The sequence below is a fragment of the Erithacus rubecula genome (genome assembly GCF_903797595.1).
Source record: "Erithacus rubecula genome assembly, chromosome: 4".
Classification (NCBI taxonomy): domain Eukaryota; kingdom Metazoa; phylum Chordata; class Aves; order Passeriformes; family Muscicapidae; genus Erithacus; species Erithacus rubecula.
Window position 1 is genome coordinate 8,502,310 of NC_136686.1, and position 13,739 is coordinate 8,516,048.

The 13,739-nt window shown below is 41.6% G+C and overlaps 1 protein-coding gene across 1 annotated transcript in view; it reads right to left on the reverse strand.

The window, feature by feature from the left end:
* VWF (von Willebrand factor) overlaps window positions 1-11,893 on the reverse strand; it is a 119,440-nt gene extending 107,547 nt beyond the window's left edge. The window contains exons 1-6 of the mRNA XM_079303773.1: window positions 11,760-11,893; window positions 10,144-10,198; window positions 9,451-9,609; window positions 8,867-8,969; window positions 8,569-8,777; window positions 277-401 (exon numbers count right to left, since the gene is read on the reverse strand). Of these exons, the coding sequence (XP_079159899.1) occupies window positions 277-401; window positions 8,569-8,777; window positions 8,867-8,969; window positions 9,451-9,609; window positions 10,144-10,198; window positions 11,760-11,786 (678 nt within the window). The 5' untranslated portion in view covers window positions 11,787-11,893. The remainder of the gene's footprint in view (window positions 1-276; window positions 402-8,568; window positions 8,778-8,866; window positions 8,970-9,450; window positions 9,610-10,143; window positions 10,199-11,759) is intronic.
* Window positions 11,894-13,739: the final 1,846 nt, after the last annotated feature.

The window sequence follows — 13,739 nt, forward strand, 5'->3', positions numbered from 1 at the left end:
TAGAGGGTGCTGGGCACTGAACAGGCTCCCCAGGGAATGGTCACAGCCCCAAGGCTGCCAGTGCTCCAGGAGAGTTTGGACAACACTCTCAGGGATGCTCTGGGGGGGATTGTTGGGGTGGGTGTCTGTGCAGCACCAGGAGTTGGACTCAGTGATCTTTGTGGGTCCCTTCCAAATCAGAACAGTGTCTGATTTCTGTTCTTCTGCCAAAGAGCAGGCAAGTTGTCTTTCAGGTAGTGGAGGACTGAAACCAGAATGGCATCTTGCAGCACCAACCTTCTCTGCCACATCAGATGAAATGTTGCAGGTGTTGCTCGGAGACTGCACTCTCTTGCAGCGCTTGTTTTCACTGTGCAAAGCCCAGGAGTTGGCAAAATCGTAACTGTTCCCCACCAGGGTCCCTGGGAATAAAGAAGGGGAGAAGCAACATGGGTATTTGAGGGATTTTAGCAACAAGTGGGCATTATTGGCTGCTACTAAGGTGATACTCTCCTGAAAGCTCTCTTTAAAAATACAATTTTTTTGTATCAAATGTATTTTTATTCCAAATGGATTGACTGCAGAAAAGCCACTATCAGTGACATGGATTTACTTCTGCTAAGGATGCCTCTAAGTTCAAGGACAGACTACAGCCTGCAGAAGGCAGCTCCCACCTCCCTCACACCTGCATGAACATGGTAGGAGTTGTTGCTGGTCAGCTACAATCTGCAGAAACCAAAGCACACCTGCACATCTTCCTATCACTTAAAAGTTGTCAATAAAACATAAAACATATTAGAGAGGCAAACAAACCCAGATGCTTTCCTTAATGAAAAAAAGCATTAGCACTCTTGATCCCAACTAGCCTTGATTTTTCTCCTATCCAAAACTAAATATTGTGTGCAAAGAACTTTAATATGCACCATCATGGTTTGGGCCCACCTTCTTCCTGGGTGGGGTGTCCTGAAACACACTCCTGTGTGTTTCAGGACAGGCATCTCCTGACTCAGGCTTAGCAAGATTTGCATCCATTCTGCATAAAAGCAAAGCTGAATGACTTTGTATGACTGTGACTTCCTGGGAGATGCAAACCACCTCTCTGCTGCTCTTGCTCCATCCTTCTGAGCAGGGGGATCCTCGCAGAGAGGGAATGTTTCCTCCACCCTCTTTTGCCACCCATTGCCTTGCTGGTTCCAGGACTATCTCTGTTTCCTATTGTGGATACCTGCTACTAAACAATTTTGTGACCCTCAGTTGCTTTTTAAAACTCCATTGTGGCACCTGTGAGAATATCAATTGCCAGTGTTAATGCATTTCCAAGACCTTATGCAGAGGCTATATTGAAATACAAGCCTGGCTGTACCTGAAAAACAAAAGAAATTCTTCCCAAAGATACCTATAGAATATATAATAATATACATATGTATAGATAATAACAATTCCATTGAGCTCCCTGAATAGTAAAAACACAAGGAACATACAGATCACTAAAATTCTTAAACTATGGAGTAGTCATGAAAACTGCACTGAGAGTGCTAAGGCAGAGGTATTAAGAGCTCCAGACTTTTTTGTAAACTAGAAATTTGGGGCTTTTAAAGGTAGCATGTATTAGGCACACAGCAGATATCAAAGGAAGAAAACTCTCACGGAAAGGGGATAAAAGACACAAAATTTTCATCTATGCAGCCAGGACTTGGCACAAGAAAAGAAATGCAGCAACAACAAGAACACAACCCTTTATCTTACCATGTATTATAAACATTAGAGCAGCAGTGCAAGCCAGCCTGAGGAGGAGCAAGGTGCCAAACTGCCTTTTGTTTGCACTAAGGTGGCCTTGCCCTAGCAGGTGTGAAACAGGAACTGGGCTCTGCTCTGCAGAAGTGTTTCTCCAGTCCTGGCTGCACATCCACACCAGGATTCCTGCTGGAATCCAGCTACCCCTGGGGGCTCCTTCACCCACAAGCTAAGATCTGAAGGTCAGGACAACTGTTTGCCCTAAAATACTGGTCACTTGTTTTTTCATTCTTCTAGTTCCATTTTTTTTTTCTTCTGTGGTGCTTGTAAATTTACACCTCTTATACAGTTATTTTATGCAACACTTACATTATATGATTTTAATTTTTTGTTTGCTGTATTCTATGACTCACACTTCAAGTAAGTGAAGGGTCTGGAGAGTCAGTCATGTGAGAAGCAGCTGAGGGAGCTGGGAAAGGGGCTCAGCCTGGAGAAAAGGAGGCTCAGGGAACCTTCTGGCTCTGCACAACTCCCTGACAGGAGGAGACAGCTGGGGGGTCAGGCTCTGCTCCCAAGGAACAGGGACAGGATGGGAGCAAACAGCCTCAAGCTGTGCCAGGGGAGGCTCAGGTTGGACACCAGGAAGAATTTCTTCATTGAGAGGATTGTCAAGCATTAGAACAGGCTGCTGAACAGGGTGGTGGAGTCACCACCCCTGTAAGTGCTCAAGGAACGACTGAACATGGTACTCAGTGCTCAGTTTTAGTTGACAAGATCACTCAAAGATTTGGCTTGGTGATCTAGGATGTCTTTTCCAACCTAAATACTTCACTTATTTGATGAGGCTTCAGGAAGAAAAGTGGGGAGGGAGAAATATCTATGGTACATCTGACTGCTCTGGGTAAAGGGCAGCTGCCAGGACCCCTGCCTTTCCTACCTGATACCTCCATTTCTTTCTGCTGAACAGCTCAAGAAGGGAGAAAGAGGAAAGGCAGTGGAAGGGACAACACAATAAACTCCAGATTATTTTTTAGGCTAAGTGGGCAGGTGATGCAGTCAAAATCTGGCACTGCAATCCCACCATACAGCAGGACTGCCCTCATCTCTTGCACAACATAATTTTGTTTTGCCTTCTGCCCTTTCTGTGGCCACCTCTTCTTCCTGGAAGCAGCCAAGATCCTGCAGAAACCATTCTCTCACAGGGCTCATCAGAGCCCTACACCCAGAAACCCTCCATGCAGTCTGGGTGGGACTTTGGCTAAAGCACTGGTTTTGCCTAAGACTTGCAGGAAAACATGTTGAAAATAGAAATTGTCACAAAACATAATGAAAACAAAGGATTTGGAGACAAGTGCTTGAAGAAGGAGTGTCTGATGTGGACCACAGTAGACATCCCAGCAGGTAAACTGGCTGCTCAAAAGCCAAGATCCCCAGACAGCCAGCTGGGGTAGAATCTCCTTTTAGCATGCAAGATGGATCCAGGAAGCAGATATTAAAGGACAACACAAATCCCACCTGCTCCTAACATCCCAGAAACATCACAACACCTGTGATCTTGCAGAAATCTATGAGAAGAGGGCCACTTTCCCCCGACCTGAGCAGCAGGCAGGGTCCTGCTGGACTATGCCTGTAGTGTTCCAATTGCTGAGTCACATCTGTCTCCCTTCAGAAAGATTTTCAGATTGTGGATAGCCACTCTTCATAGCAAAATCCTTGCTCACTGTGATTATCTGAGGCTCCAACCACCAGTCCTTCTGAAATCTGAAACTGGCACCAGCTTATTTACTTAGACACTGATGGTCAGGCAAGCAAAGCATCAGGAATAATCCCCTCATGCTCCAGGGGAGTGGGAAGCAGGAACCCTCACCTCCCTCCCTGGACCTCCTGCAGATTTTCCATATGGCCACAAGCCCATCGGATAACTCTCCCAGGCTCTGTTAACTCACCTATAAAATAAATGTTATTTATAAAGCAGTGGCGGGGGGGGGGGGGGGGGGGGGGGGGGGGGGAGGAGGAGGGGTGGTTTTGTGAGGGTAGTTTTTGCTTGTTGTTTTGGGAGTCTTTTTTTACACAGTTTTACATTATTCCAGACAAGCAAAACTATTGGTAAGGCTGCCCAAAAATTGATCCACAGTTTGGATCAAATTAATGATACAAAATAAAGCCATGGGCTTTAAAATTTTTCCTGCCTTCTCCAGCTCAGTGAATGTAAAATCAGTAATATTGAACAGGAGAGGGAAAGAGCCATCTCCAAAACTCTACAGCCTAGTGATGCAGCCACACTCCTCACAAGAGAAATGCCTAACTTAAATGCCAGACCCTGAATAAAGCACAGAGGTTAGGAATGCAGGTTTCTGGCATCTCAGATGAATGCCCTAAAACAAAGAGCCTCAACACAAGTCATTGTCACCTGTACCACTTGTAATTCCCTTAGGAATCTATTCCCTTTACTTCTAATTAAAAATGCAAGAAAATGGGATTACTGACTCATCCTAAACACAAGCATTCACTTGCCTAAAATCAAATTACTGATATCCTTTAAAATGCCAAGAAATTTGTATTTCAGAATGACCTATACCTGTGTTTACTCTCTTAGGCAAACAAATAAAATATTTATTAACTGCACTACTATCACTGTGAGTTTGGAATGTGCTCTAAAAGCTTCTGGTGCCAGGTACCACATGCTGAGAAGTCACACTTTCAGTCATACATCTACACTATTTCTGAAATTAAATCATCACCTGAAATATCAGATTGTTCCTTGAAGATACTGCCTGCTTCTATGTGTTTACCTTTACTGACTCTCCTGTGAATATATATATATATTCATCATATAGTCTGCATTTCAGGAGCTTTAGGCTGGAGGATTTTGCTTGCAGCTGGAGCAGACTTTATCCACAGCTCTCCACGGGTATTTTTTTATCATAAACATCTTTGTAATTTGGATACCAAATTCCCAGAAACCTGCTTCCTGCCATTGCCAAAAAAAAAAAACCAAACATAATGGGATGCTGGATTAATTTAGGCTGGGATTTCTTTCTTTCCTTCCACTGTACTAAGTGTGTGGCATGTGCAAATAACAAAATGATGGAGAGGCATCCCTGTGTTGGATTTGAATGATCTGTTTTGCACAAAAAGTCTTCAAGGATGAGTTAGACATCCAAGCACCCATCACAGCAACACCAGCAATGATTGGACGTGGCAATTAATGCCCTGGTTTAGTTGACAAGGTGGTGTTTGGCCAAAGGCTGGATTTTATCTTGGAGGTTTTTTTCCAGCCTCAGTGATCCTGTGCCTAGAGTATGAAGCTGCAGGTACATGGATAAGCTCTGGCATCATTGTGCTGCAGCCTCATTCACTGGGGAGGAATTCCCTCACCATTTCTGCAGGGAAAGAACACTCCCTGAGGCCACTCATATGCTGCAGGGCTAAGGGAATTCACCAGCTTGCTCCTGTGTGCACATCCTGAGGAGCTTCCAGGATCAAATTGCCTGTGCTGTGTCAGCTTTCCCCTGTCATACTATGTAAGTTATCTCCTCTGGCCTGTGTTCTCAATCCTCTGGATAAAATGCTCGTGACAATGGTCAGAATGGTCACAGCTGTGGGCTGAAGGTGACCAAATAAGTATCTGAGCATCTAGAAAGAACTCAGCTTCATGTTTCTGATATGAGCAGTCTGGCAACCAGCTAGAAGTGCATGCTGAGGTCAGAAAGCAGAGCCTGTTCAACTGGCAAGTCTCAGAAGCCATCACAGAATGGCCATGAAGGACCAGACCTTATATAGCAACAAAAAGCAGAAGGGAAACCCTTTGCTAGGGTCTGGGAGAAAAACAAACAGACAAAAGACTAAACAAAAACCCTAGAAAACTTCCGAGACATTTATTTTGACATTTTAGTTATGCTTGAAGTGTGAGAACAAACTCTCAAGGTTTGGCTTGGCTTTGCTTCCATATCCAATAAACAAGCAAGTTCATAGAATAAAATCCATGTTGTTTGTCAGTCTGGACAGGACATGAGCACTTTTCCACAGGATGAGCTATTGTAGGAACCATGTCAATGGCAGTGACTCAGCACCCCAGCCTGTCTGAAGGACAGTGTGTCTGCAGCTTTGGGAAAGGCTCTTCCCCTAGAGGGTGGTAAGGCAATGAACAGGCTCCACAGGGAAATCATCACAGCCCCAAGGATGCCAGGGCTCAAGGAGTATTTGGACAACATAGGAGTCTTGGGGTGTCCTGTGTTGATCCTTGTGGGTCCCTTTCAACTCAGGATATTCTGTGAACCCCAAAACCTACTGGAGAGGCTTTTTGGGGGAGTTAAAGAACTAACCTATGGCCTTCAAGGCTCAGTCTCACCAGTGTTAGTTTACCAATGTATCAATTTTATTTTCAGCCTTCAGAGCTCCAGGACCTCAATAGCTGAGCATTCAAAGTGTACACAAAACAATGTGTGCTATTCTCTCATCAGTCCTCCATTTCCACACTAAAAAACACAGTGAGGAGTCATAAGAGCATCATGACAACAGCATGTTTGAATAGATTACAGAAAATAGATTATAGAACAGGAGTATAAATATATCAAGAGAAAAGAAATGCAATTGCAGTGCCCATTATGTTTTAAACACCTTTCTGTTCAAACCTCCTTTATTTACTCACTGTAAGTGGCAATATCCACTCACAGAGCAGGTGCTTTGCCTCTTCTTTCACCTCCATCCTAAAAACAACCCAGATATAATCAATGAAGTTCTATATCATACCCCACTTCCTTAAGGGAAAAATCAGACTGTGTTATTAAACCCCAATAATTTCTTTCCCTAAAATACAGAAAAACAATACTTTCATTTGTTTCCACTGCATGTTATTCTGAAGCTCAAAGATCTTAGCATATCTCTTATCAATACAAATCCATCCCAGAAATCTGATTTACTAGAACTGAGACCCCAATCTGATAAATTCCAGTTTTTAACAAGAAGCAATGGACACACCAACAGGGCAGTTCAGTCTGGTGACAATTTTAAGGTAACCCTTCACTGCCCTCTGATCATTAAGTCCTTACACCAAGCTCACATCCTGGACAGGCTGACCTTCAGGAGATCTAATCAGCCTGAAGGAAGAACAACTAAAAACTTTAGTGAAAATAAAAGGGTAAAATGTATCACAGGTTTCCAAGAGGTTGCCTACTTTTCCTGTTTAAAGAATATTACCTCTCCCAGTTGTTTGTCTTGCCCCTCACCAGGAAGCTAGATTCAACAGTATATTAAAAAACAAACAAAAAAGTCATCGGAATTACTCCATAACTGATTTACTTGGAGCAAGTTAAGAAATGCTCCAGTGAACCAGCAGAGCTGCCAAGGAGACAAACAGCACGTAGGTGTAGTGACGTCCCTCACTGATACAACAAATTCAAGCATAATTCAGTCTAATTCCTTCTAAATTAGTTTAAATGAAAGGTCTTTTGTATCACTGGAAAAACTGGCAGAATTGCTGACACACAGTTCTATTCTTCAGGCTAAAATCATAGATCTGTGTATCCACACAGGTGAATAAACATGAGGAAATCCGTGACTTCTGTAAGAGACGCAGAGAACACATTTTCTCTGTCACACCTTTATTATTTTACAGCTCCTCCAAGCAGAGACTATGTCATGGACTTCATTACATTCCAAAAATCCGTGTCTGTGAATGGACTGCTTTTTTAAAGAGGGAATATACAGCCTCCAGCATGTAAAACAAATGCAGCATGAAACACATTTAAACATGAGCAGCAGAGAGGCCTTGTCTGCATTTGACCAGTCCAAGGCATAACAGTCTCCTTTTTGATTTCTGCTTTTTCTAAGAGCCCTACTACTGTTGACTTTCTCAAGAAAAAGCCATAAACTTCCTATCTCATCTTATTCAGACATCAAGGGATCCAAGCCCTAGCAAGCAGTTCTGTGACCAGCACTTGTTTCTTATTGGTTACATTGCTGAAGGACAGATTAATAATTTTAACATACCAGAAGATCTTTTTTTTTTTTTTTTTGTCTGAACACTGAAGCTATGCTTATGTATCCTGAGTGCCAGTAGGAGCACTGTCAGGCTCCTTCCCAAGCTGCTTTGCCTCCCTTTCTATCTTCTGAATAATTTATTTTTCATGCACACTTCATATTATCAGTCTAATACATTAATGTATTACCTAACTTCAAACCTCTTCAGGTAAGTGCTCAGAATTAAAAGACACTCTGAAATACCACAAATCAAGACCAATCTTTCAAAGTCTCATTCAGGCTCTTCAGAAACTCTTTACACAAAGGTGTACTGAGCAGCAAAAAGCAGTCTTGCCTCTTGTTCTCAGGAGAAATTGGCGTGATATAAGGTGCACCCCCAATCCCACAGCCCTTACAGTCAGGGAAATGTCATTAAAAGGTAACCTCTTTATGGAACAGCATCCCACACCAAACCTGCAAGCAAATGAATTTAATCTTCTGCTGTTGCAACAGTATCTATTCTTGCTACCTCTCAGCTAATTCAAGAAAGTTTAGCAGTGGAATCAATGGGTATTTGACACAGCTTTGCTGTTGGGTCTTCTTCCAGCCAGTCTCCCCACTGTAGCTTTATCTTTGCATTTGAAAGTTTCCAGGTTTCTAAACATGCTACATTCATATGCCTGAGCTTTCCTCATGAATGAGATGTGACAGCAATTTCCTTTCAGGAGAAAGGGAGATGAAAGGACTTAGACAGCTTTTCAGCACACCAAGCTGAGGTACCTGACAAGTTCTGTAGAAACATTTTGCTGGATCAGCAACATCTTTGTTGAATCACCCAGCAGGAAAAGTGTGCAGAGCATCCATTAAAATGCAATCAGTTAGTGGTAACCTTACCTTCCCGAGTTCTGAAGTCATCCTCAAGGAATTTATTAAAATTGCCACACAACCCACAGGTCTTATTATAGTGCTTTTCTTGAAGGACTATCTGAATGTTTCCACTGGCATCAATCTTCACCACAAAGCCATGCTCATCGCTGGATATTTTATAATAACCTGCCTCCTTCTCTATAAATATACCATTGGAGGCAAAAGGTATGGAAACCCTGTGGAGAAAAAACCAGGAAATTCTCAGCATGTGACACACAAAACCCATCAGGTTGTTTTCTGCTAGAATAATAGTTCCTACAGGTACCTTTTGTCTTCTTGCATCACAACTCCATCTAAAGAGAGGCGAAGACTGAAATATTCACCAAGATACACAGAGAAACCAACTTTGTTCCCATCCTGGTAATCACCTGAGGAGATGAGACAACCAAATATTGTAGTTCTGGGAATCAGGAGGACAATTTGTACACAGTAAAAACTTATTTTAAGCTATGACCACTATAGAAGAGTTATTAGTGAATATAAAAACATCTACCATAGCAGTTGGTATGAAAGCCACAGTTTTAGTACATATATCATCACTTCTATGCCCAAGAATAACTCTGCAGAAGCCTATGCTAATTCCAAGACCTGTCCTACAAGATGGGATTTTTTCTTACTGCTGTGGTTTAGAACACAGCTAAAGAGTTGTATAGTTCTTATTCCTCGACTCAGTATTAACTCAGTCACATCTCCCTGAAAAATTGAAAAAAAAAAAAAAAAAACAAAAAACCCCAAAAATAAACAAAACCATACCCCAACCAAGACCCTTTTTATGCAGTGGTCCATCCTATCTGACAAAAGGGAACTCTTAGTCTTTTTTTCCAGTGATGAAACCCAGCTCAGACTTACCTAAGAGTGTGAAGGAGTGCTTGTGACAGTCCCCAGCAAGGAGGTAGCTACAGTCCCCAGCAAAATCATACAAGGAACCATCAAATGTTTTGATGTGATCATTCCCAAAAAGGCTGCAACGGGCAACTGATGACTCCTGAAGTGAAGCATCTGATAACCCTGGGTATCAAAGCACAGCATTAACTTGCAATTTAAAGCAATCATTTTGCAGTTCAGGAATTTCTCTGCTGGAATTTATCCCCACTGATGTCCTGGCAGCTTCTAGGCAGACTGTAAGCCTGGCATGGCAGTCCATAGGAACATAGCTATTATTATTATTATTATTATATGCATTACTGAAATGCCTTTTTTTTTTGCTTTATTTCCACCAGCCCAAACCTTGCATGGGTAATTTAAGCCCTGATCCTTGAGGAATGCCATAAGTTCATTTGTGCCTGCCTGCAACCCCATTAAAGCCTATAGGGCACTAGGAAAGCCCGATATCTTGTTCAGTCAAACAGCCCTGACTTCAGAGAGTGTTTGGGACTCAACACAGTGCCTGTTTCAAGGTAAAAAGACAAAAGGAATTACTTTATTGATGCCTGCAGCATGGTGAGAATAATCCCTGTGTCAATACAAAAAGGGGAAGGGGGGGCTCATATCTCACAAAAAAAAATAGTGAAAATATATTCTAGTCAAAACCTGTTTTCTTACCTGTGATTACAGTGGCCAGCAGTAGGTTTGTTTGCAGCACTGTCAAGAGGAGCATCTGTTAAAAACCAAAAAGTGAAAGTTTAGAATAGTATTAGTTTGACACACAGTCTGTTTCACAATTCCTCATCACTTTCTATCCCTTCTTTTTAAAGGCAAATATTATTGAAGTTCTGCAACATTTCAGAAAGCCATATTCCATGCAGACAGTCATGGTAATTCAGCTGCCCTCTATTCTGCTTTAGCTAGGTAATCTAGGAGAGTTATTTATTATTCTTTGCCCCCATTTTCATTTCTCATGGCAGGGAAGTGAGCTACCTCCACATGAAGCACAGACAGACATCCCAATTCCCCTCAGTTAACACCCTGCACACAAAGCCTTTCAATGCACAGCATTATTTCTCAGCTAGCCTGATGTGAAGAAGCACCTCAGACTGGCTCAGCCAAGCTGGCTCCAGTAGAAGTCACCTCTGCAGCATAAGATTTGCACTCTGCTATCCACAACAGGGAAAGAATATACAGATTTTGCACCAGCCAGAAGGTTTGTTTGGCACCATCCACTGATTTCAAGGTGATAATGTGCTTGAAATAAGGGACAAGAAGCTAAAGGAGGAAATTGTGCAGAGATTAAAGACCCAGGATGAAAATTTTCATTCAGCAAAATCAGTTTTAGCATTGCCTCCTCCTTTCAACAACCAGGATGTCAGCCATTGTTTCCATATGTGTGTAAACTACCCTCAGGATAACTAGGCCTTTAAAAATTATTAATAATGGGATAGGAAGGTCATGCAGATGGTGATCTATATGGCAAAACATCAACAGTTAAGGCTGAAAGCTGCAGGGAGCTCCATCTAAGGGAATTACTTGCAGTGATCATATAAGCAACTAGAGAGGCTTAAATACACCAAGGTTAAGATATTAATTCCAGAAGACCAGACACACCTTTTCCTAAAGGAACCCTCTAATTAAAGACTAGAATGTATGTTGCAAAGACAAATTGAGATTTCAGGTATAGACACACATTTCTGATTGCTTTTAGTTATGTAGGTCCAACTCACAGCTACATAAACACTGAGATTGATATTTTCCTGTCTTGTGTAAATAAGTCAATCTATTGTAGAACTCAGTCTAATATAATTCTGCAAATCCCAAACTGACAGAAGGCTGCAAGGTAGCAGAAGTGGCAACTACAAAAACTGCATGGAAATGACACTAAAAAGAATGGCAACCCCAAACTGACAGAAGGCTGCAAGGTAGCAGAAGTGGCAACTACAAAAACTGCATGGAAATGACACTAAAAAGAATGGTAAAAAAATTATTATTTTTAGATTGCATTTGCTACTGTATTTTTGGTGCATTCACAGTGTTATTGTGATAAAACAAACTGCTGTTCTTTGTTAACCCTTTTGTTTTACAAAGCAGGCAGAGAAAAAGGGCAAGGTGTAAATCCCTTCCCATTAGTTCCCTTTCACATCCCATTCTGTTCTGAGCTGCAGATGGAGTTTCCCCCAATTCTAATAGAGCAGGTACCACTAACAAGTCAGAATACAAACCAGTAAGATCTGCCAGTATAAAACCCTCTACAGTTTTATCACTGGCTTAATTAGAAACAAATTTACCTTCTGTGTGAGGCTCCTCTTGCACATGAGCAAGAAACTCCTCCAGTTTCCACCTCTAGCCTACAACATCATTGTTCCCCTGGTGCTTCAGAAGTCAAGACTGGAATGGCTTTGGTCTGAAACCTCTTGTTTTTGTACAAGCCAGGAACTCTTGTCCATTTAAGAGGAAAAGATAAAAATGCGGACGTCACATCCGCCCGATTCTCAAGACAATAGATTAAATTGCTATCGTGGAAATCAGGCACTCTTAATTGCCAGGAAGGTACAATGAGGGGAAATAGTTTTAAAAACTGACAGATAAAGTCTTTGAAATACATTTCACATGTGTATGTGTGACAAATCTCACTGGCTGAGCCAACAGGCAGCATATTTATTTGACAGAATGTTATTCAAAAGGAATAGTAGGATGCTCCACACCTCAAAGGCCACAGAACCATTAAGCCTTTTTTCCTAAACAATTGCCTTAAAGCAGAAAGAAAAATTCAGAGCTGGTAATGCCCTGGGTTTATTCTCTAGGTGCAAACATACTTGAATTTTGCCACCTTCTATCAGAGCAAGACATTTGGTCCTTGAAATGTTCCTTTAGAACAACACATGGTAACAAGTGAATCCTGCTCTGACTTGTTTGCAGGGTGGGCACCAAATTTATGGGCATGTGTACAGCACTGAACACACAAAAACCAGAGTTTGTCGCACCTTACTTGACTTTCCATGTCCCATTCATCATATTTTCAATAACTGCTAAGATTAACAAAGGCCTTAGGAGGCAACACACTGCACTGACTGGGAATTGTTCTCTCCTCTTGGACCCAGCTTCCACATCTCAGCCGTTCCTTCCTAACCCTGAGAGTGTGAACATGAGAGATTCCAGAGAAATGTTCCCTAAACCTTTTCTCATGGGAATGCCCAGCACTACTCAGTATAGGGGGAGCTAGATCTATCACCATGGTATTTTATCATTGTCTCAGTTCTACTTCTTTCACTTCTTGAGCCCCAAATAAGTCACTTCATTTGGCAACTTCCTCTTGCAAATCTAAATCCAGCAGGGTTTTGATTGGCACTTTTTTGTTTGGCACATAAGGAAGGTAAAGGGAGAACACCTGGAAAAATTCCTTAAGAATAAGAACAGTGCTGGTTCAGATAAGCCAGACATTGTGACATTTCTTAAGTGTGTTAGCGATCTTGGGGAACAAAACAAAATTAATTGAGATAGACATATAAAAACAAACTTCTTTCATCCTGTCTTTTTTTTCTCCCCACAAAAATAAGGAAATGGTAATTTAAAAGGGCATTTATTGATTTATATTGTATATTGTTCCTATACAAAGCTTAGTGATGGTTGGGCAGTTCTGGCAAATTTCCTAAACAGTACACTTGAGACACAGGAGAAAACATGTAAATATCTATGAAGTATTGCCAAAAAAAAAAAAAAAAAAAAAAAAATCTATATTCCATTATTGGAAACAGCACAGGAAGGATTTCTGAGAAAAAATATTCATAATACTGTTTTTCATTGCTTTGTTCAAATACCAGGTTGCATGTAACAAGTCCTGATTCTGCTATAAGTATGTTTGAATTGAAGGACTCTATCCTGTACAAAGTCTGTTTGCATAAAATCAATCAGTGCAGTTTGCTGCAGAAATTAAGTGATCCTCATGCAATCTAAACAAAGTATTCCTGGCATCTGGAGCAAACAGAAACCCCAAATGCCACATCCTCAGATGCCACACAAAAAAAAAGCAAATGAGGGAAAGTCCACTCAGAAACGTAGGAAAGGACAGAAAGGGAAAAGATAAAATTACAATCAGAGGTAGGAAACAACTTTTCTGCAAGCAGAGGAAATTTCCAGTCTTGGAAACTCATAGAAATTATAGAAGGTGCTTGTGTGTCCTATCACAGGTAGTAGAGAATGTAGGACATCAGGGCTTCTGCTCTTCTCCCAGGGTAAAGGCTGGGAGCAAGCAATGGAATCCTCAGGGA